We start from the raw sequence: 26,292 nt of genomic DNA on the forward strand, positions 1-26,292 counted from the left end.
CACACAGGCACACACACACAGACACGTTCACTTTTATAGATATATAGATATATATATCGCTCCCCATTAGGGGATACTAAATTGATTAATGAGAAAATTATTCCCAACTCGCATTTAGGTAAAAATGCCCTTACATATAAATAATTGAATTCAATCAAAAAGCATCGCGAACAAAAAAAAATAAATAACATCTACATTAAAAACCGTGATATCCAGCAGTCGCCCAAGATAGGCCAGTGGTAGAGCTTTCAATAGGGTCCAATTTCGGTTAGGGGTACAAAATTTATATATGACAGAGTAGAGAGTTCTCATCAGGGGCGAACGATGGCATTTTGATTTAAAAAAAAGAAAGTAGGGGAAATAATTTAAAAATAAGGTGAAAATGAGAAGTCATATTTACAATTACCATAAAATAAATATGTACAGGGAGGAAGGAAGGGGAGAAGATAAAAAAAAGTGGATTTTTTATATGTATTTTTATTAAAAGGAAAAAAACCTCGTACAATAACACGAGTGAGGAATGATAAATTCCATATATAAATAAAGGGGAAAGAGAGAGAGAAAAAAAAAGGGGGAGCATTTGTATATCTCACAAAGAAAATATACAAAAGAGAGAGTGTAGAGAATTTATACACATGCATGTATAAATATACATATCTAGTTATAGTATCTCTCTTCAAATCACATAAAAGGTCCAACGAATCGATGAACCTCTTCTGTCTGCAGAGAGAGGGCTTGAGTCGTGCAATGGAGACAGATTCGAGAGTTTTCAGATGACTACACGATCGGCCTTGAAACAGAATTGAAAAAAAAGTCGTCCTTATATGCCAACCCACATTCTGGATTACCCAACAAATGTTGTCCAATCGCAGAATCTAAATTATTGTGGGTTGAGGAGAATTTTATTTTTAGTTTTAGTTTTATTACGAAAACCTGAAAGTACATGTTGTCTGATTCTTGTTTCAAAGTGAACGCTGGTTCGTCCGACGTAGACAGCATCACAATGACATACGAGGCAAATCGTCTTTTTTGAAAGAAGAAAATGCAGGTTTCGTAACGAAAATCAAACGAGGTAGAATAGATGGAAAACAATTGTTAATAGTCTGTATAATTTGGTTAATGAAAGGGACAAATTTTTTTCCAACCAATGACAACTTAAGATACACAGGACACTTTGAAGGGTCAAAGGTTATATCTTTATTAAATTGGTTGATTTTGAATTCAACACATTTATCAATTAAGAAATCTAGGTAGCAGTTATTGACCAGGATATTTTAATTTTAGTAATTTCAGTATCTAGCCGATAAGGGATCAATGTACTAAAATATAAATCAAGTCAACTTGGTGGTTTTAGGTGTAAAAGAACGCCATGTAGTATATAGACCTGTAAGTGTAGGTTTTCTATATATAGAGGTAAGAAAAACACCTCTAGACCTTTCGATTAGTATGTCGAGGAACTGGAAAGAGTTGTCCTTTTCCATCTCCATAGTAAGAGACAAAGCGTGATGTAAAGAATTAAGACGTTCGGGGAATTCTAAAGCCAGGTCCTGCGAAGGAAAAGTCGCAAACGTATCATCCACATAACAAAAATAAAAACCAGGAGAGTTATGTGATGATTTGAAAAGTTTTAATTCATAAAACCCAACGAAAATGTCGACAAGGATAGAACCTATGGAAACTCCATCAATTTGTTGGTACATCACGTTGTCGAAACTAAACTCGACGGATTTTGTGCAAAAGAGAAAGAGTTTCGATAAAATATTTCACAGGTAAAGAGGGAGGAACAAGTTCACTACGATAAAGTACATTGCAGCAAATAGTTATGATTGTCTCATCGAGAGGCACGTTAGTAAATAAACTGGAAATATTAAACGAGCAAAAGAACATTATTTTGATTGGGGGTAGTATCTCTGATGAGTCTGGAAAAAGTAAAGGAATCAGAGACGCAAAAAGTAGAATAGAATGCACGGACAGGTAAAAGTAACAACGGGATATTTGACTCTTGTGTGGTTTTAACAATATTGACAATGAAACGAAAACAAAAGATGTCTGAGTTTAGTTTTCAAATACGCAACTATTATATGTGTACAGGTGTGATACGCTTGATCATGCATGCATAAATGTGTGTGTGTGTGTGTGTGTGTGTGTGTGTGTGTGTGTGTGTGTGTGTGCACGGGTGGGTGTTTTCAATAAATCATATTCATGCGCAAATCTTTTACCGAGTTTTAAGATCTTTAACCAATATCTCTGCAATCTTTGCACAAACGATATATATATATATATTAACATATGTATATATGTGTATATATATATATATGTGTGTATATATATATGTTATATATATATATATATCTTAGCATATGTATATATGTATGTATATATATATGTATATATATATGTATATTTATATCTTATAATGACTTTTCAATATCGCCATTCTAGCCACATTGGATTATTCTAATATAATTTATTGCTTTGCATCCGATTCTCACGTCATATTGTATTAAATTTGATATTACCTGTAACATAAGAATAATTTATTGCAAACTACGCATTTATACAAACACATGAAAAACCACACACACACACACACACACACACGCACACACACACACACACACATGCTTGTGTGTGTATATCTTTTACTATTATCTTAAAGGACTTTTTTCTGTGCGTGTGTAAGTTCGTTCCCTATAAACTCAAAAACAGCTGGACATATTTATATTAAATTGCACACGAAGGTACTTTATGTGCCTGGCAGTGTTGTTAGATAGGCTTTGTATTGGAATGTCTTCGATAAACATCGATCCTCGATATTCGAAAAAATCCGATGAAAGAAGGAACAAGGGATTTTGAATAAAGTTAACACCTTATACAGCCTAACATCACAAATGTATTCGAGAAGTTTTATTGAACATAAGCCGAAAATTCCGACACATAAAATATAAAATCAACAGTAGGTTCTTTGAAATAACAGGGGCGCATTTGAAACAAACGTTTCTGTTTAAAGCGCGATTTCACCATAACACTTGACCGTCTTCATTTTAAACTTAAATTCAATCTATTATCACCGCATAACCAGTAAGACCAGGCATATAAAATCAAAAGCAGATCTTTGATATGACAGGAGCGTGTTCAAAATGAATGTTTCTATTTAGAGTACAAAGCGTGATACTTGACTTTTGCATCAAAAGCTTTAATTCAAGCCATTATATATAAAATCTATATATATATAAAAGTGAACGTGTTTGTGTGTGTGTGTTTGTGTGTGTGTGTCTGTGTACATTTCCCTACACAATAACTCTGTCAATTTTCAGTCTACAGACTCGAAATTTGATATATCAAATAGTGAGATTTGGGAAAATCTTTGTAATCCGTTTTCGGCCAGATATTTGGCTGTTAAGGGGTCAAAGTTCAACGATTTGACCTTTGATAACTCTATCAACGATTTGAACTGTAATAAATCCACCAAACTCCCCAGCCAATTTTGGGTCTAAACACTTGAAATTTTAGATATAGGCTCCTTGGGCATGGCTCTAACTTAATAACTTGATTAGAACCCCAAACAATAAATGTTAAGGGGTCATAATAGGGATCAGAGTTTTAAAAAATTGACCGCTTTATATATATATATATATATATATATATATATATATATATATATATGTATATATATATATATATATTTTTTATTGTATATATATATATATATATATATATATATATATATATATATATATATATATATATATATATAAATGGATATTATTAAAGAGGAAAAAAAAAAAGAAAAAACTCGTAAAATAACAAGAGTGAGGAATGATATATTCCACATATAAATATATAGAAAGAGAAAAAAAATGGGGAGCATTTGTATATCTCACATAGAAAATATACACAGAGTAGGAAATTTATATATATATGTGGTTTTGGGTAAATCAAAACTCCGGGGTGAGGGTAAATAAAAAATAAAGTTTTGGTAGGTAAGTATGAGGATCGAACCCGAACCCTTGAGGCAAAGTTGGAAATTAAAGTGTGAAAAAAAACGTGTAACGTTAACCACTTGGCCACCGCAAAATAAAGTCAACCAGTTCATTTATAAAAATGCCTAAAACTAAAGTGTTGTCAATAGGCATTCGTAAAAAAATCATTGATAAGCACAAAGAAGGAAAAGGGTGTCGAATAATATCAAGGGAACTTAATCTACCACATAGTACAGTTGGAAACATTATTAGAAAGTTTAAAAACCTTGCTTAAGCTGTTGCAAATCTTCCAAGATGTGGTCGGCCAAGGAAATTAAACAAAAAAAATAATAAAGGTTGGTAAGCAGAAAGGTACAAAAAAAAACTTTTCTTACTCGTGGTGAAATTCAAACCGACCTCAGAGAAGTTGGGATTAATGTGAGCAAGGATACAATCAGTAGAGTTCTAAATCGTGCAGGTTTTGTATCAAAGTCCCCAAGAAAAATTCCATTATTGAAGCTTAAACATGTCAGATCACGTTTGAATTATGTTAAAACATATGGGGAACAACCCCAAGAATTTTGAAACAAAGCAATCTGGTCAGACGAAATGAAAATCAAAATCTTTGGAAGAAACACAGCAACACATGTGTAGCGTAAAAATGGCGCCGCCTATAACAAAAAGAATACCATTCCTACGGTAAAGTTTGGTAGTGGTTCGATTATAGTATGGGGGTGTTTTCATCCAAAGGTACTGGTGAACTAGAAATCATCAATGGTAGAATGAATGGACGTATGTACAGGGAGATTTTGGAGAAAAATCTTCAGAAATATGCTGATTTGTTGAGACATAATAACAATTCCGTGTTTCAGCATGACAATGATCCCAAGCATACTGCCAAACTAACCAAAGAATGGCTTAGAAATAACGGAATTGATGTTCTTATTTGGCCTAGTCAGTCTCCAGACCTCAACCTAATTGAAAATTTATGGAAAATATTGAAGATCAACGTTCACAAGAGGAATCCACAAAATATTCAACAACTGGAACAGTTCTGCAAAGAAGAAAGGCGCAAAATACCTGCATATCTTTGTAAAAAAATGTGTGTGCAACTATAGAAAGCGATTGGAAACTGTTGAACGCAATAAAGGCTATGCAACCAAATATTAAATCAATGTATCCAATACTTTTGCGTTAGTTGATTTATATTTTTCCTTTAATATAAACTTTCTTAACTTTAATCTTGTAATCACTACCCCAAATATTAGTTAGAACAGTAATAGGAATATACTGACTAAATTTTAAAACTAGAACCCTAATTAAAGTTATGAAGAAAAATGTAATGTATCCAATACTTTTGTGTGGCACTGTATGTATATAAGTGAAATTGTCTGTGTGTGTACATTTCCCTACCAAATTACTCTGCCAATTTTACAGTCTACAGATTCGAGATTTGACATAAGGGATATTGAGATTTGGGAAAATCTTTTTAATCAGTTTTCGGATAGAAATTTGACTGTTAAGGGGTCAAAGTTCAACGATTTGACCTTTGAAAACTCTACCAAATTCCTCTACCAATTTTGCGTCTAAACACTTGAAATTTTAGATGTAGGTTACTTGGACATGGATCAAACTTTTTATTTGATTTGAGTCAAAAATAATAAATGTTAAGGGGTCAAAAGTGGGGGGAAAGTTAAAAAAAATTTGCCCTCTCAGCCAATTTTTGGTCTAAACATTTAAAATTTTACTTAAAGTTTATTCAGACATAGGGCAACCTTTTTAATCGGTTTTTCGGGTCTAAACATTTGAAATTTTACATAAAGGGTATTCAGACAGGCAGCAAGCTTTTTAATCAGTTTTGGGGCGAAATTTGGCTGCCAAGAGGTCAAAGTTGAAAGAGTTGACCTTCCCAATTTTGGGACTACACAATTGAAATTTTAGATGTAGGTTACCTGGACACGAGTCAAACTTTTTAATATATATATATTCATATGTGCATAAATTTATGAAAAGTACATAGGGCCCAAGCAATGCTGGGCTGAACTGCTAGTATATATATATATATATATATATATATATATATATATATATATATATATATATATATATATATATATATATAAGTAGGTTGTAGTTTGCTTGAAGCATTGTTGAAGAAAATTATAAGGTAAAATTAAAAGCCAAGAACAATGCGAGATTTTTTTTTTTTTTTTTATAGAGTAAAATTAAATGAAAACAAAAGAAATAAATTTCTTTTTTTTTTTTGTTGTTTGTTTTTTCTTTTTCACACAAATTTTAACTCTAAACAACAGTAATTTTTTTTTTTCCTGTTGTATTCAATGGTGTTATAAATCTCAATATATTTCAGACTTATTAGTCCTTTTTCAAGAGAAGACAGCGGGAGAGTGTTCAAAATTGGAAAAGCAGCCGCAAAGTTTTGCCACGTGATACCGCGAAATATAGAACAAAAAATGACGTTAGGAGAACGTTAAAATAAATCAGTTGATGTTTGAAATACTTGTTGCGTTTGTGAATCAAGGGAGATGACTATTCAAGCAAGGTTTTTTTTCTTTCTTTTTTTAATTATTGTTTTTCTTATGTTTTAAACTTATATTATAAAAGCGGAGCTCAATTCCAGTCTATTGTTTAGTGTGGGAGTATTTTTTGAAATAATTAAAGATTCGAGGATACGAAGTTGACCTACGTTTCTTGAAGAAGCAAGAATGTTGATGTGAAAATCTGGTTCTGAATTAATGCAAGTGCGAATATGTTTATAGAACGACGAAGCAGTAGTGTTTAAGTGCTCTTTAATGCGGTGGTAAAGCAATCTGGTAGTGCTTCCGATGTAAGATGCACTGCATTTAGCGCATTGTAGGTCGTAAACAATGTGGTTCTTAAAGCATAAACCTGTGTGTGATATTGGGCAATTAGAGAGTGAACAAGGGGAAGGTGTATATATATATATGTATATATATATATATATATATATATATATATATATATATATATATATATATACATATATATATATACATATATATATATACTATAGTGAGGGGCACCCATCTTTGCCCGGGCGAAACAACACTTAAATATGCTATTTTAATTTATTATATATAGAATCGTGATTTCAAAAGTGAAAAAAAAAAGTATTTGGGTGCCATCAGCTAGAATCGAAACTGAAACTGTAGCATTCAAAGCCGATGATGTTACCACTGTACCAATGTGACATGCATATGAACTGATTAAAAATTAACAAATTAAAAAAAAACGAAGATGAATGTACAAAATGTATCACAAATTTTTTTCAATTTTAATCCATTTTTGACTTCTTAAAAACTATTTTCAACGGGTAAAGATCCATAAAAGAACGGTCCATAAAAAATCCAATCATTTGAGACCCCTAGCGCTGCTCTGCAACTTTTACTTTTGGAGGAGATAGAGTTTGAAAATATGGAGACGGACAGACAGACATATAGCCTTTTATATATTAGATTTATCATATACGATGCGCCTTCAATAAGTTTCCAACTTTTTTGTACAGGTATTTAAAATTGTTGCGGACTCTTGAAAATTTATTATATTTTTGCCGTACATCTTATGAGATGACTGACCAATTTTTATGATTTCAAATTCAAATGAACAGCTACAGCAGAATATGGAAAACGCCCGGATTGTCAAAGCTGGTGAATCTCAAAAATGCAATCTGGACGTGAGGACACTTTGGAAGAACGATATGCAATAAAATTTGGTTTTAAACTTAGAAAAAATTTCACAAAAACGTATGGAATGCTTCAGACTGCTTTTGGACCATCTTGCATGAATTGAGCATCAGTTTTTGAGTGGCATAAGAGATTCAAGGAAGGCAAGGAGTCGGAGAGGTATGAGAGAAGTAAGGAAGTCAGAACATCAGAGTTGATTGGCCAAATAAAGAATTTCATGGATAATGACTGTCGTGTGTCTATAGAGATAATAAGTGCACAGTTTGATGTCAGTGTGGGAACTGTACACAATTATTCACAAAGAAACTGAAGATACAGAAGATTTGCACGAATGCACCAGTTCACAACTCCATCCTTGTCACAGAATATTTGACCAAGATGGAGATCAGAACAGTTCCTCACCTTGCCTATAGTCTAGAATTTGCTCACTGTTATTTTTGGCTATTCCCTAAGCTCAAGGAAAACCTTAGAGACTATCGCTATGAGACAAGGAGATGAAAGAGGCTGTGACGAGGGTCATTGACATGCTCACACAAGAGGACTTCCATGGGCCTTCCAGAAGTTGTTGGAATGGTATAAGTGCATTGCAGCCGAAGGAGATTACTTTGAAGGGGACTAAAGTTTCATGTGTGTACTATCAATAAAAGTGCCCATACTGAAAAAAACCTGGAAACTTATGAAGGCACCTCGTAAGTTACACATACTGTGAAGAGTTTTCTTTTTTTTTTTAAAGTTGTAACTTTTTTGGTTAGCTTGTAGTTTTAAACGTACATGCGTTACAATTTATAAGCGATACAACTAGTCCTCCTATCAATCTATGCACACGTTATCTTCAGAAAAAAAAAGTATTCCCAGGGATTTTGTTCAAATGAGAAGATTATTGTCATCCAAGGGGAAATAAGGGGAAATAACTAGATTTAGATTGGCAGACTGTTTAAATACAGGAAATGAATACTTACTTTATATTCTATATTTCCTTCTTCAATCTGAAAAAGAAAGAAAAAGAATATTCATAAGCTGGATTTTATACAAACAAAAAGAGGGGAGGGGATCGTCTAGACACACAACGTCACAAAGTCAATCTTTAAAAGTACAATATTTCCTTTTTTCCTGTCGCAGAAGAATATAGATACCAACTTTGAAGTAAAAACATGGCATCAAGACTAGAGTATAGTGTTAGAAATTTGACAATTACATCATGCCTCCCATTGTATATTTTTTTTTTTTGGACCAATTATTATTAATTTTATTTATTAAACATTTGAATATTTTATTCAAATATCTATTAAATATTTTAATATATTGCAGTTCGAACCTTGTTAAAAAGTTTAGCCTTGCTGATGACAAGTAAACCCAGAAACACATGTCGATGGAAAACTTTTATGCACGTAAAAACTATTAAATAGATATTTGAATAAAAAACATTAAAATGTTTAATAAATAAATTAAAAAAATAATAACAAAAAATATGCCCCAAATAAGAAGGGTGACACAAATATAAACAAAGAGCAGGTAACTCCCTCAAAACGTTCAGGTGAACGTAACAATTAAATAACACAGAATCACTAATAAAAAGATATATATACCAACAATAGATCTTATATATATATATATATATATATATATATATATATATATATATATATATATATATATATATATATTAGTGATGGGACGATCTTTAAAAGTACAATACTTACTTTTTTCCTGTCGCAGGAAGTATAACACATGTTCGAAACTGGAGAAATTGTCCTTAAAGGAGGAGCACTCTGGATTTTAAAAAACTGCCTGCACAGCCCCGTTGGTATTCCTTGATAGGGGCGCCTCAGGCAGTAAGCAATAAACTTACTTCACCTAAAAGACTAGAGACAATGACCTGGGAGGATGGACCTCCTAGAATTACTCCAAACCATACCTCAGCCAGACAGATGCAAGGTCATCCATACTCACAAATGACCAAGACTCTGGCGACTGTCAAAGACATATATGTGACTGATATGAATATAATCTCCTCCGGTACTAAAAGCTACGATTCATCCTTTATGCTGGCATTCATTTACAAGTAATTATACATGGATAGCGGGTCAGCACTACTGTCAAAGGAAAAGTAAGGTATATATATATATATATATCTCACCAATCTTTCACGAAAAACACCCGTCTAGCTGAATCCACTGTGAAAAATTTCCCCCACTCTATATCTGTGCCTAAATCAAAACGTGGATTCCATGAACAAAGCTTCTTTCTTAGAACTGCACGCCTGTGGAACTCTGTTCCGTCTGCCTGCTTCCCTCCGGACTACAACTTGGTTGTCTTCAAGTCCAATGTTAACAAATTCCTAATGAACCGCCCCCTTAAGTAAACATATCAGCAAATCTCCTCACTAACGTAATGTACTTGCAATAACCCTTATCCCTGAGTGGCTTCCGGGCCTTGATAAGTGGTGATCACTGTGTAAAAAAAAAAAAAAAAAAAAAATACAGCCCCTTTAAGAAATTCGTTTCTTATCGTTGAGCACTTTCAGTTGAATTAAAAAGTCGGTCAATTTAGCTCTTATGCGTAGATCATCGTATAACGATTTGATCACTGTCTGTCTGACGTAATGAACATTTAAATTAAAATGTTTAAAATTCAACGCTATTTCACACGGTTAATGGTAGCCGAATGGATACGGCCTCCGCTAATCGAGCCAGAGATGTCTCGTGTCGCGGGGTTCGAATCGTTCGACTGGTAGTAATCGTGACACCCTGCACTGAAGAATCCCGAAAGGATGAAACACTAGTGTCTGTAGGTATTTAATTATTATAGTAAAAAAATAATTATATATATATATATATATATATATAAAGGAGATTAGAACAATAGTCTAAAGAGCAGAGTGTATTTTAATGTAATAGTAAAATTACTAATTTAATTAAAATACAGGAAAAGAAAAAGTAATTTAGATATATAATAAGCTCAATAGGTAAATATCCTAGAGCTAATTTAATATTCAGTAATGTGATTGATAATTTAAAATTCAAATTAGAATTAAATTAAAAATCCGTTTCACAAGAAGGAACAACAACAAAGTCAATAATTTGTACGATCGTTTCGGAAAACAATGTTTTTATTGTGGTAGACATTAAGCCACGGACAATAATTTTTACATATAGTATTTTTAAAAAAACAAAGTTTCCTCATCAGCAAAAGTATTGGGAAGGGTTTTTAATATATGTAAAAGACACCATAAATAAACCTAGCATTAAAAGTAAGGCAGATGTATCTTTTAATTCTTCGCCTTTTGAAATCAATAATTAACGACAAAGCATTCATATGGATGCTAATTGTAGCTTTTCAACTTATGAAATATTAAGTTTTGAAAAGAACGCTAATGGAATATTTTATATCGGTTAGAATACGTTTTTCTTAATGTCTACCACAATAAAAACATTGTTTTCCGAAACGATCGTATAAATTATTGACTTTGTTGTTGTTCCTTCTTGTGAAACGGATTTTAATTTAATTCTAATTTGAATTTTAAATTATCAATCACATTACTGAATATATATATATATATATATATATATATATATATATATATATATTCCTTTTTCTTGATAATAAGCATTGCTTTTTTTCTCCCTTTACACAATATCATCTCTCTTTGTGATGTCATCAATTGTGAACAGATACACTCTAGAAAGCAAGCAAGTTCATTATTCATCATTTATGACTTCATAAAAAATTCTCCCTCTCTCCTTGTTTTAACAGATGAAAGTGTGCATGCTTACAAAAATTGAAATAAAACAATACATGAATTGTGTGTGTGTGTGTGTGTGTGTGTGTGTGTGTGTGTGTGTGTGTGTGTGTGTGTGCGAGTGTGCGACTAGTTAAAAGTCAAAAACTACAAAACAAACACCCAAAAAATACTGCCCTGGATGAATAATATATGAAATTTTTTTAACATTTTTGCATTATTTTGGATGTCAACTGTGTCAGGTTTCGTCGGGCTGTAGGGGGGTCATTTTTTCAGCCATTTCCGATGTCATCTATTATATCAATGAAAGGTGAATAACTTACAGTATTATTTTTAATTTTAATATATTAAATTAAAAGAGAGGAATGGGCTGAGCTGAGGTGAAAGAGGAGGTGGGCAAGAGATATATGGGAAAATGGGGAAGGAGGAAAAGAGAAAGATAGGGAGGTTGAGAGAAAGAGAGATAGAAGTGTTAATATAAAGATGTTACAGTCAAGCTTTTTTATAACCTCTTCTCTTCTGTTTTGCCGAGGGCATCATCGGATAACCCTGCTTGTTACAAATAAATGAAGTAATTAAGTCTGTTTGTGAAGAAGAGTAAATAGCAACAGCTTATATAGGTCATGAAGTGTGTCCTAAAAGTACCTTCTCTTTCTCTCTCTAATTGAAATGGTTATTAAACTAGTAATGAAAAGAAAAGTTCAGAGTTTCATGATGAGTTATCTCCCTTGGATAATTGACTGTTTGGAAATGTACCCGGTAGGTGGTGTAGGTGTGTTTTATGAATGAACAACCAAGTTGTGTCCATTGACTAAATTGGTTGTTTGGAGAAGAAAGGTTGATGGTGTTGAATTAGTGATTTGCTTGTATGTTGGTCAATTATACCTAAAGTTGAGTGGCCCAATGTTGCTGTTTACACCACTCCCCCCCCTCTCTCTCTCTCTCTCTCTCTAACACACACACACACACACACACACACACACACACACACACACACACACAGAGTTTTGACTAGAGTGAGATGTGTCATAGTTTGGATTTTTTATGAATGAGCATGATTGAGTTTTATGAATGGGAAATGAATAAATTGGCTGCTTGTAATATAAGGTGCATAATATTTTAATTTTAATTTAATTTATCCCAAACAAAGCACATTATATCTGAGATGCAAGGAGCAATTATGAATAAAGAGACCATGCCCACACGAACACTCTAAGTAGGGAGTTGAGCAACGAGGTGTCTGTTCGTATTACATTTAAATTTCGGCATGTTAGTATAATCATCCCATATTCATTCCAAGCCTAACCATGTCTTTTGTGCCTGTGACAAATCATGTCTGTCGAGGGTTGGTCTACTCATTCACATGATATTCTCAAGAGTTTTACAACTGTTTCTAGACAATGTTTATGTTTAGTCACATAATATGAAATAAAATTTGTTTAAGCAAAACAAAAACCCACAAGAGTAGATCCTTTGTCAAATACTTTGGTAAAAGATGCAGAAATTATTTTGACACCAAAGTGCGTAATCCAGGACAGAAACCAAGAATACAGGTGCTTTGTAATCAAAATAAAACAGTCTCCCTTCCTCCTCCCTCTCTGTATTTTTTCTACATTTATTCACCTATAACAATAGCCATGGGTGCAACATGATCCTCCCTTGCCAAACTTTCACAAAAAAAACACTCAACTAGCTACAACCACTATATATGATTTCCCCCACTCTCTATCTGTGCTTAAATGTAAACACAGATGCCATGAACAAAGCTTCTTTCCCAGAACTGCCCGCTTTTGGAACACTGTTCTGCTGGCATGCTTCCCAGTCGAATACAACATGGTAGCCTTCAAATCTAATGTAAACAAATTCCTGTTAAGCCGTCCTCATAATTCTATCCAATTTACACCATAAGTGATTACTACACCACCACCTTATAATCATTAACCCTTATCCTCGAATACCCTTCCAGCCTTCATAAGTGGTGCCTCCCAAGTAAAGAAAAACAAAAAAAAAACCCTGCCTGATCAGATACAGTGATTCAAAGCGGCTTCCATTATGAGTGCAATCCATTCTCGATCTCCAGTAACAGACACCTTAAATATGAGGGCTCTGAATCAATTCAGCATCTTGCTTCACCGTCCCAAGTCAGGTTTCTGTATTATTCGCCACCAAAATGTTTCCTCCAGCCTGGTGGTGATGCTAGGTCAATGACTTCACGGATTAAGTCACCTAAATATCGACAAAGGGTGTGGCCGAACCAACAAAGGCATCTGGCAAGGAGAGATTTTTGAAGCCACATTGTTACCTAGATGCTAATCAGAATCAGAGGTTGCTCAAAATCGATCGATACGAATAGATACCTCCGTTCAGTCTCGAAAGACAAAGGATACCCCCTGTAGGGGTAGCTGTGCATGTAATTGTGAGGCAAGAGTTGCGCAAATCCAACCACACTTCTCCTGAATCGGCATTGCTTGAGTCCAGTAGCAAGGAGAAGTCCAAGACAACTGGAAACAATACCGAGATAAGCAGAGAGCACATACAGCACCTGGAAGTCCCAAATGGTCATCCATTTAGTACTGACCAGGTTCAACGTTGCTTAACTTTGGTGATCCAGCACGAATTGATGTGTCACTGTGATTATGCCGTATATTTTTTTTTCTCTCAAACTGACGGACAGCAATTTCCCAAATGACGACCGTAATAGAGAATCAGCAACAGCAGCTGCCATGGCAGCATGTCTAGCCGTGCTATCAGGAATAAACAGTAAAACTGGTTTGAAAGTAATGCACAATATCAACAGGGCTTTAAATTACGAATGATCGATGACTTAAAATTAATATCTAAATATTTGAAGTCTTGATAATGACTTAAAAATAAAAATAAAACAAATAACTGTTAGAAACCCATCCAATAAATGTCACGGTAGCATTTATTGGGTGGGTTTCTAGCAGTATTTTGTTTTATTTTTAAGTCAGTGTCAAAACTTTAAATATTTAGGTGTCAATTCACGGCCATTTTTCTTATTCTTACCTAACGCTCGACACTATATGTTTTTTTTTTCAGACTGAATAAACGTTTTAATGTAAGTAAAAAAGCAAAAACCTTTCCAGATAGGTAGAAGAGTAACTTATCTTGCCTTTGATAACGTTTATTGGTTTTTGTTATATATTTGTCTTTGCCAACTTTTTTGTACCAATGTGTATTGTAAAACAAACCCATTTATTTATTTGCAAGATGTTCCTAATGATCTTCGGGCCAAGATCACAGTGTAGTATCTGTTCTGATGCTACACTTCACCTTTTTTGTCCTTGGTCAGTGGAAGAGAAATCCTTCATGACTGAGGCAATTTTTATTTTTGTTCCTATTCAGAGTGCCCTTTTTGGGGCACTCTGGATAGGAAGATGGGGAACTGAATTTTCCCCATATTAAAAATTGACCTTGTGTCTAACCCTGCCCTCATGGGGAGGCAAGTAACTAGGAACAGTTGTTTAAAACAAAAGGAAAGAAAGGAGGAAATAGATGAGGATGAAAGATGAGAAGCCACATTTGATGATGGGATTTGAAAGTAGTAGTAATGGTAGTGGTGGTAGTAATAGTAGTACAACTAGTGGCAAGGGTAAATTTAGACACTGCACAGCTGATATATAAAAACAAATGAGCATATGTTAAAAATTCTAAGCAAGCAACACAAACTATGGACTTTACCTATTTACAAACGATAAAAATAAACATTGAAGTAACACAATTTCATATTCTAGTCAAGATCACAGTGTAGTATCTGTTCTGACGCTACTCTTCACCTTTTTTATTCTCGGTCAATGGACTAAGACAATTTTTAATTTTTGTTCCTATCCAGAGTGCCCCTTTTGGGGGAGCTGGATTTTCCCCACATTAAAAACCGACCTTGTGTCTAACTTTGCCCTCGTGGGGAGGCAACTAAATAGAACACAATTTCATACATATAAATAGTCACAAATGAGTGTGTGTGGATATATATATATATATATATATATATATATACTCTTTATTTGTTTTTACATAAGCAGTAATATTTTGCTACACAGTCATGAGCATGTATCGGTCAGCTAGCTACTAGTAACTAGAGACCTCTTTAGGTGATACAACTTATAAGAAAGCAAAGTTTGCAATGCACACACACACACACACACACACACACACACACACATATATGTGTTGGGCCGAGTAATCAGAATCAGAATCGAGAATCGGAAAAAAATCGAAAAATTTTGGGGGTATTGGACTCAGTATCGGACTTGAAAAAATTAGTGCCTATTTCCCGATGCCAAAACGATTCTTTTAATTGTCGTTTTTTATTTGATTTTGTTTAAAACAAAATCTTCCGTTGCTGGTAATAATGATAAGATAATAAATATTTATTGATTTTAAAATACCAGTAAAGCTAAAATCGATAGATCATCCTCCACAAGTGTAATTTTACGTTTAGGAAAATATCTGCATATTTAACCTGTGTTTTTTTTTTTTTATGTAAATCAGGAAAAATAACAACTCTATAGTTCAATATTTAGAGATTTATAAAGAATCGGAATTGGTAATTGTATCGGAATCGGGAAAAATATTGGAATCGTCCCATCACTAATATATATATATAAGATCTATTGTTGGTATATATATATCTTTTTATTAGTGATTCTGTGTTATTTAATTGTTACGTTCACCTGAATGTTTTGAGGGAGTTACCTGCTCTTTGTTTATATTTGTTTCACCCTTCTTATTTGGGGCATATTTTTTGTTATTATTATTTTTTTTTATTTATTAAATATTTGAATGTTTTTTATTCAAATATTTATTTAATAATTTTTACGTGCATAAAAGTTTTCCATTGACACTTGTTTCTGGGTTTACTTGTCATCAGCAAGGCTAAACTTTTTAACAAGGTTCGAACTGCAATATATTAAAATATTTAATAGATATTTGAATAAAAAATTCAAATGTTTAATAAATAAAATCAATAATAATTAGTCCAAAAACAAATACAATGGGAGGCATGATGTAATTGTCAAATTTCTAACACTATACTCTAGTCTTGATGCCATGTTTTTACTTCGAAGTTGGTATCTATATTCTGCTGCTGATGAAGAGATTCGATATCAATAAAATCAATATCATCTCTGAAACGCTCGACAATTCTCAATACCATCCACTGCGCCATCAGCACAAACAAAAGTAGAAATCTTACTGTTTATGTAAACAATATCAGCAACCAAGTAGTACTCTATTCGTTTTCACAAGGAGCAGAAAAGACACTGTAGAGTGAACACGAAAGATGAATCAACCTACTAAATACATCTTTTAAAGTCTCAAGAGAAAAACAGATCTGAAGGATTATTGAAGATGATCTACAACTCTGTCCTAACAAGACATTAAAATTGTTGAATGAAAAATATAGCAGAGAGGTGTGACTAATATAATTATCGAGAAAAGGATAATTATGGATTAAATGAAGAAAATCCGTCTCAAGAAGGTTTTTCCAAGAAAACTGAAAAATCAGGTAAGATATTCTGCCGGCGTATGGACTTCTAATTGTTGTGAAAGAAAGACTATTGGAAACGATTTAGTCGATCGTTGTTTGCTCTAATGAACTAGAATTTGTCCATTTTGGAGAATGTACTTTCTCAACCACGTGAAAATACACGCAAGGATGTTAAAAAGGAAAAGTGTTTAAAAAGAAAAGCGGATGACCCCTAAACGGGAATGAAGACATTGTTAAAAGGATTAAGAACTATTCTAATAAGGATTCTGTACATAAAAAAGAACATTATATTGTTTCTATACGGATTTTTTTTTTTTTTTTTTTTTACACAGTGATCACCACTTATCAAGGCCCGGAAGCCACTCAGGGATAAGGGTTATTGCAAGTACATTATGTTAGTGTGGAGATTTGATGAAGTGTTTACTTAAGGGGGCGGTTCATCAGGAATTTGTTAACGTTGGACTTGAAGACATCCAAGTTGTAGTCCGGAGGGAAGCAGGCAGACGGAACAGAGTTCCACAGGCGTGCAGTTCTAAGAAAGAAGCTTTGTTCATGGAATCCACGTTTTGATTTAGGCACAGATATAGAGTGGGGGAAATTTTTCACAGTGGATTCAGCTAAACGAGTGTTTTTCGTGAAAGATTGGCGAGGGGGGACCAGAGATTTACAAACATAGAAGCTTCTTCAGTAAGTGCACCTCTCTCTCTCTCCTCCCTCTCTCTCTCTTCTTCTTCTCATGCTCTCCCTTCCAATCCCTTTCGAACTGTTACTATTACAAGAAACCTTCTTGTAAGCCAGAGATGGACATTTCTTGGCATCCCTATGAGGTTACAGACTTTTCTATCATAACTATTTTAATAAAATTGATTTCTCTTTAATCGTTTTTTTTTTTCTTATGTTTCTTCCTTAATTGTTGCTATCTGTTTTATTTGTAATACGTAGCATGTGCCAAGCTACAAAGAAGCACCTTCCGCGGAAAGAAGTGGATAAAAGTTTCTTCAAATCATGTTACAGAATGGATGTGCCAGAAATGGTTTGTGCGATTCTAAAGTGAAATTTTTCTAGTGAGAGATACTCCTCTCTCTAGTCGGTCTAAAATGATCGACAGTGACAAAGTGAAAGCCATAGTTAAACAAGATTGCCTTTTGACAACTAGACAAATTGCAGACATTTCTCAAGACTTTCAACCAAAAACGGAAAATGAATCTAAAATTTGGTTATATTTCTAAACTTGATGTTTGGTCTAGTCCTTCCTAATAAAAAAATTTTTTGGAAAATTCAATGTACATCATAAAATAAGATATGTCGATTTCCCCCCCCCCCTTTTTAACGATGATTAAATTCAGTATCAGCGTCTTATTCCTAAAAGATCCTGGAAAGTAGTTTTCCCTTAAAAAGATCGCTCATATTTTTGGGACACAAACAAATTAATTAAAACTAGCGGGAACTGTGGAAATTCCACAGGGGATTCATTCATATGTACTATATTGATGTTGGCATTCTGTAGATGTTCAGCGTAAATGGAGACGCTCTGATATTATTGTAGTTCTTTTGTTAAAACTGCAAAAGTATTTATCTAAGCCAGCAGAGACGCCCGGTATAGCCCAATCATTAAATATGATATTTTAATTCTTGCAGATTTCGTATATATTATTATAGAGTTAATGTTCTATCGATTTTTATATATTATAAAGTTGCGATTTCAAAAATAAAAAATATATTCATATGGCTTGGATGCATCAGCTTGAATCGAAACCGAAATAAAAACTTATGAAAAAAAAAAATATATATATATATATATATATATATAACTTGAGTTCCTTCATCCATAATCAAAACCGAAACAAAAACTTATGAAGAATTCTTGGTAAAATTATTTATAAAAAAAAAATAGATGACTTAAGTGCCATTAGCTATAATCGAAACCGAAACCAAAACTTATGAGGAATTCTTAGTAAAATTGTTTATTACAAGAAATGGAAGTCCATAACAATTAAATGACAGTCACTCGGATGTAAGGGTGACACACAAAATAAATAAATAACGCACACACTATCCTATTAATATATAGATTATTTATAACTTTTTTCTTATAAAACAGTTTATAAGTAAAAATAAATAGATTAATTAAATAGAATGTAATTCTTTAACTTCTACATGGGTTGATAATCATGTTTTTACACAAAATGATTACGGGAAATGGATGACGTCATAAAGGATGAAGCCTTCATTCTTCAAGTAAATATATACACAATCTCTCTTATATCCGTTTTCCTTATATTCGGGTTTCTTATATCCGGGTTACCTTTTATATATATTTCATTCATCGCTCGTTCTCTCTTTCTCATTTACATCCTTCTTGTGCAATTAGATCAGGCTGCCTGAAGATATCGGCTTCTTGACTTTAATGCACCAAATATTAATGTTATTTTTTTCCCCCTTTCTCTTTGCAAAAGTAAATCATCTTCATTTTCTTTAAAACAAAAACAAGACAATTTTTTGTTTTGTACAAGCAAATCAAATACCATAAATATTTGAAAATTTAAAGAACTCCCCACAGTGACTTACGTCACAATATATTGTAGTCTACATTGCACTGTAGAAAACCTACTGTTGATTTTATGAAATTATTTTTTATATACCGTATACTTCGGCTTATAATGTAACCCAGATATAAGAGACCCGAATATAAGAAAAACTGATAAAAGAGAGATTTTCTCTGGTCCCAAATTCAAGCCTATGTTAATGTACAGTGTAACCCTGGTATAAGAAACATGTAATGCTTGTAACCCTGATATAAGAGAGCCGCGTATTGCAATAAACCCACCCCTTCTCAACGAGAGAAAGTAACGCCTGGGAGGATGGACTTCCTAGAACTGCACAGAAGTAAACTCCCACCACAAAATCAACAGAGACCAGGTCATTACAGGAATGGTCTAATCTCTGTTGATTTTATGAGGGTTCCTGAGGATACAAATCCCTAGCCGGATCATGTCATAGTCAGCCAGGAAGCAGCCCCATGGTATTGTGTGCCACAGATGAACAGTTTTAGAAAAAAAAATCCAAATTATTAATCCTCATCTCAAAAATTCAGAAACATAAATACACATTGGTCTTTATCATATGGTGGGAGTCGACAGCTTTTATGATTATAAAACATGGTGCAAATATAATGATTTATTTCAAAATAACCTTGCCATTATATTGATTTTTACAACGGTGACTTAACGATTGCTTTCATGATATCAGTTAATGCTAGTACATTACTGATAGTTTCAATACGCTGATTTTTCTAATGAGAGGTGCTGGGATATTGTAAAAATAATCGTTTAGTATTGGCTGTCTATGTTTTGTGGATATTAAATGCTAAAAGAATTAAATAAAAAAAAAAAGAAAAGAAGGGTTAGAAATGGCAAACAAAATTAGCTGAGCAGATTAATATACATGAAAAAAATTTTAATTTTCTTGGTCCCCCAACAAAAGAAAGGTGGGCCTGTAAATTCACCCTTGTTCGTTCGTCTGCTCACACTTTTCTCAATAACTACGCCTTGGAAATTTTTTGAAATTTTGCACAAACATTAAAAGTGATATGAGTAAAAAAGTAACAGAATGGATTTTCCAAGAAAACTCCGGTCACCACCCTAGGGGTGCCTTTCAGGTTAAAATGGCTAAAATTGACACTTTTGTGCTTATTAAAACAAAATTGATGCCTTGGATTTTTATAAAACTTCCTGAAAAGTTTTAAGTAACCGATTTCTATATAATTTTATTTGTCTATACTTCACGATAACCCAGGGGCTATTTTAGGGCTAATAAATACACCCCATTTTTGAGACTATTTTACCATATTTGTCCAAAATTTTCTCTGTATGTCTATTTAGCAGTTGTGCATGGTGCTGAACTCAAATTTGAATATATTAAGGCTTTGGCGACTTTTGGGGCTAAATGGGGGGGGCAAATAATAACTTAGTCGTTTCTTTTTTTGCATGGTGCAGAACTCAAATTTACATATGTTAAAGACTAAAATCGCACTTTTTGTTCATTTTCACGAGGATTTGTTATTCCCTGGGGCTAAATAGGGGGGGGGACAAATGCTGAACTTAGTCATTTTTTATGCTTTGTTCACTGTGCAGTTACGGGGGACCATGCATGCTTCACTTGTTTCCTTGGCGATACCATTGGAGCAAAGAGTGAAGCAGGTATTAGTGCAATTGCAAAAGTTAGGATACGTTCAGGGAAGTTCCGCCATCACTAACCAGTACAGTGTTATCACTGTCGACGAAAGGAAGAGTCTATCAGGCATATATGTATGCAGTGTGATGATGCATGGAACTGAAGCTATATCAGTGAGAGTTGAGGATATGCGTTGCATGGAGAGAAATGATATGAGAATACCACAATGGATGTGCGATCTGAGTCTTAAAGGAAGAGTAAATCTGAACAATATTGCAAGATGTGTGCAGAAAAGGAGACTTTGATGGTATAGTCACGTCGAAAGAATGGATGAATCATAGTCAATAGATGCAGGACAATTGGGGTAGGTCCATGAAAACATGGGAAGACGTGGTCAAAAAGAACATGAGAGAAAAGGAGAGATAAATAAAGACCTGGTCAGAGATAGGTTAGTATTGGAAGAAAATTGAGCAAGAAGAGAGTTTCACAATCGTTCAGTGCTTCAAAAGAAGCTACTGGAATAGGAAGCTGTATTACAATGAAGTATTAAAACAACGAATTGATGGAGACCTGAATGTTTCTGTTTAGAGCACGATTGAAGCATGATACTTGACTTTTGCATTTTAAACTTTAATTTAAGCCATTATGCATTAAAAAAAAAATTTTTATAAAATCAACAGTAGGTACCTTACAGTGCAATGTAAACTACAATATATTGTGGACTAAATCATGATGGAGAGGCATGTGAAGCTTCTTCCGGTACACCACAACGGGTCCCTAATTAGAGCAGGCAATCAATCGATTTGATGGGAAAATGGGCTTTTCATCAGTTTCGATGACAATAAAAATATGGGAGTTTGAAATATTCGTTGATTATCATTCAATCCTAGACAACATTAAGCCTCGCTGCTATATATATATATATATATATATATATATATATATATATATATATATATATATATATATTGAGTAAAACGATTCATAATTGTGAATTAAAAATCAGTTTCAAAAGGAAAAACAAACAAAATCAAACTGATTTTTAATTCATAATTATGAATCGTTTTACTCAATATTAATATAGCTCTAGGATACCTATACCTATTCAGCTTATTATATATCTAAAGTACATCGGGCACTGTTTTCTTTTAATAGTATTAATACATTTACTAATATATAAAAATAAAACTCTGATCTTTAGAGTCCAGGTCTAATTCCCTCTAAAATATATATATATATATATATATATATATATATATATATATATATATATATATATATATATATATATATATATATATATATATATATGTTGGATGTGAAAACTAATGGCTACACATATGCAAACATGTTTCAGTGACCACACTGCCAGGGATAATCACCTCATCAGACCAAGAATATCCACAGCCTGATGAGGTGATTTTCCCTGGCAGGGTGGTCACTGAAACATGTTTGCAAATGTGTAGCCATTGGTTTTCACATCCAACATATTTATATTGCTCTGTCTTAACATTGAGCACTCTTTGGTTGACACATTTTGGTTTTGTTCAAATAATACTACCAATAATATAATATAATATATATATATATATATATATATATATATATAGAGAGAGAGAGAGAGAGAGAGAGAGAGAGAGAGAGAGAGAGAGAGAGATACACACACAGAAACGAGTAACGCCTGATTGTTGCCAGCTAAAACAAACGGCTATATTTACCAATTGAAACTCATGCCAGGTGAAAACATCAGGTGTGACAAAGTAAATGAGAAAGAGTTTTGTTTTGAACTCGTTTCGTAAGATATTTTGGTCACCGTTTCAAAAAAGAACAGAAAAAGAAACCAGAAAACGGTCAATTGAGACACTTTAACTTCTACAGTTTCAAACAACAAAGCGTTTCTTTGTTTTCTTAGTTTTTTTTTTTTTTTCTTTTCTTTCTTTTTGTTTTATATCTTCGTCAACCCCGCACGAAACCAAGAAAGGGCCCGTGTGGGGTGAGAGTGTTTGTCCTTTAACACCTTTCTCTTTTCTTTGTTTTTATACAAAATACTCAAGTTAAAAAAAAAAAAAAAAAAAAAAAAAAAGCCAGGATCGTCAGATCGCCATGCATTATGCAATGCAAAAAAATTTTTATTTATTTTTATTTTTTTATCTGATGTATGCCGCCGTTGTCTTGAACATGAAACTACAATTGAAATACACTTTTTTAACTTTTTTTTTTTTTACACAGGAATCACCACTTATCAACGCCCGGAGGCCACTCGAGGATAGGGGTTAATGGGTTCACATTAGTCAATGTGATTATTGCGTAGTAAACATAAGTAGGGGGAATTTTGTAAACTGGATTACTTAGGGGGACGGTTCATCAAGAACTTGTTTATGTTAGACTTGAAGACAATCAAATTGTAGTCAGCTGGAAAGCAGACAATCGGAAGAGAGTTCTATAGGCGTACAGTTCTAAGAAAGAAGCTTTGTTCATGGAATCTACATTTAGGTTTAGGTACAGACAAAGAGTGTGGGAAATTATTGATAGTGGTTTGGGCTAGATGAGTGTTTTTCGTGAAAGTTTGGCGAGGGGGGACATAGATTGAAGCTCAGACGAGCACTTGCCATGAAAATAATGATAAAGCAGAGATAGGCTCACAACGTCTCTTCTGTGGGAAAGAGGTTGCAGGGAAGAGAAAAGGGCATCCTCTACTAAGCTACGAAGTCTATTTTGAACTCTGTCGAGGCAGGATAAGCTGCTTCTAGCAGCTCCTGCCCAGATGTGGCAACAGTAATCCATCGTTGGCCGTACCTGGCTTTTATTGCCCGTTTTCTTTTCTCTCTACCTTAAATCCCACTCTGATTTAGACATCACTATGCTTGTTTTCGGTTCTTTTTTTTTTTTTTTTCTTTTTTTTTACAAAGGAATCACCATTTATCAAGGTACAGAAGCCACTAGAGGATAAGAGTTAAAGAGTGTACAGTGGTCAAAAGGACAATACCATAGTAATCGTCAGAAGTGTAAATTTGATAAATTGGATTATTTAAGGAGAACGACACATCAAGAACTTGTTTACATTGGACTTGAAGACGGCCATATTGTAGTCAGCTGGAAAATCGAAATCAATGAATCGGAAAACGGTGGGCAATCTATTATTTAGAAAATATTAAGAGGTTCTTACTAAGCAAACTTTTGGCTATTTGTTTTGCCCCTCTTCCCATCTTATACAAATGAAATCTTTGTATATAAATATATTTATGTAAAAAATTTCCAACAAATTTGAGGTTATCTTTAAGTAGAGCGGCCTTTAGTGTAAATGTGGTATTGTGGTGATTGACTGAGATGATTATAGTTAAGAATAGGATAAACACTGTTATCACCAGGACGACTAACAACACCAAAGACCCATGGGGCAGTGGTTAGAGTACTTGGAAAAATTCAGTTATAAAATAATATTCTACTGAAGATTAAAGGTTCCATCCTCAGGATGGCCGAAAAATACAATTACAAATTACTTAGGACCTTTATCCAGTCGTGACTGACGGAACGAGAGCATGCTACCCCCGTGAAGTAAAAGTACATGCATCAAATCTGTGGCTGGAAAAATGGTTGGATCACTCTACCACTCCAGTAGGTATCTCACTGATCATGCAATCCTCTATCTGTATAAGAGACAGGTATGCCCTAAAATGGAGTACTTTTGCTACATCTGGGTAGTAGCTGCCGGCGCACCCTATCCAGCTTTGATAGAGTTTAAAACCAACTTCGAAACCAAATAGGTGATGCTCTTTTCTCTTCTCTAACAGAAGAGACGTCGTGAGCCTGTCTCTGTTTTATCATTATTTTCATGGCAAGTGCTCGACTGAACTCCAATCTATGATCCCCCCCTTGGCATACTTGCACAAAAAAAAACACTCGACTAGCTACACCTACTATGAATGATTTCCCCCATTCTCTATCTGTGCCTAAATCTAAACGCAGATTCCATGAACAAAGCTTCTTTCCCAGATCTGCCCGCCTGTGTAACACTGTTCCACTCTCCTGCTTCCCAGTTGAATACAACATAGCAGCCTTCAAATCCAATATAAACAAGTTCTTCTTGAGCTGTCCACATAAATCATCAAATTCTACCCAACTTACACCATTAACGATTACTACACTAGCACCTTATATTCATTAACCCTTATCATCGAGAGGCTTTCGGGGCTTGATAAGTGGTAATTCCCAAGTAAAAAAAATTTTTAAAAAATGAAGTGTTCCGTTAGAAATTTGGTGCAAATTTCTGAGTTCAACAGAAAGATTCCCGTGTTCGACAAGATATACCTGAAGAAGGTCAGAGGTTACATCGACTAAAACATTGTGTAAATAACACTCAAGATGAGAACAGTAGTCTGATGAATCCAATTAATACGAATAACCAATCCTCATCTCAAAAATTCAGAAACGTAAATCTTAAAAGGGTTTTAAAGATAAACCTCTACCCATAACTAGATATAAATCTCACTTGTCTGTTTAAATGTATGTATGTTTGTATGTGTGTCTAAAATTTTCGACAGAGGCGACAGATTTTCACAAGATCAATATCGTTTTGAAGCTCGACCCTTCGGACGACAAATATCGAAAAATTGGCTAAAATCATTAATTCCTTCATCCTCAACTGGACACTTTTCTACAGGGAGAGGTCACTTTTTTTCGATGATATTTCCGAAGGTCATCCCCTCTTTTCGATTGACTAGCCTTAATTTAAACCTACATCATTTCCAGTGTGGCGATGGATGCAACATCAAAGACATCACGTTTTTTTGTATTATTTTCATGTTCTTTTCTTCCTTCGCGGTACAGGTTCGAGCCTGCCTGCCTACTACCTTTTTTTTCTTTCTTTTTTTTTGTGTTGCTCAACCCACACCTCCAAACACCCAGGCTTGTAACTAGATATATTCTGAAACTACATTAAGCAGAATACTTTGATAAATATGTTTCATCTGAAATAATATCGTGGGGTCTGCATCCGTGCCGAACATCGACAAAATGGAAATATGTCACAAACACCTACAAGGATCCAATTGTGGAATCTCCACAGGTCCCGTTAGTTAACGATAATAAAAGTGCCTATTTACTTCTGTTATGATCGTGTATATATCATATTTGGTTTGACGTGCAATTTACATGTTGACATGTGTTGGATAACTTTTAAAAGTTGAC

The 26,292-nt window shown here is 33.8% G+C and overlaps 1 protein-coding gene across 1 annotated transcript in view; it reads right to left on the bottom strand.

Moving 5' to 3' along the window:
* LOC145260627 (GTP-binding protein 2-like) overlaps positions 1-26,292 on the bottom strand; it is a 93,164-nt gene that overhangs the window by 56,041 nt on the left and 10,831 nt on the right. The window contains exon 2 of the mRNA XM_080118941.1: positions 8,644-8,670. Coding sequence (XP_079975067.1) covers positions 8,644-8,670 — 27 coding nt within the window. The remainder of the gene's footprint in view (positions 1-8,643; positions 8,671-26,292) is intronic.

Source organism: Euprymna scolopes, chromosome 36, assembly GCF_053919585.1.
Source record: "Euprymna scolopes isolate OS-2025 chromosome 36, ASM5391958v1, whole genome shotgun sequence".
NCBI lineage: Eukaryota > Metazoa > Mollusca > Cephalopoda > Sepiida > Sepiolidae > Euprymna > Euprymna scolopes.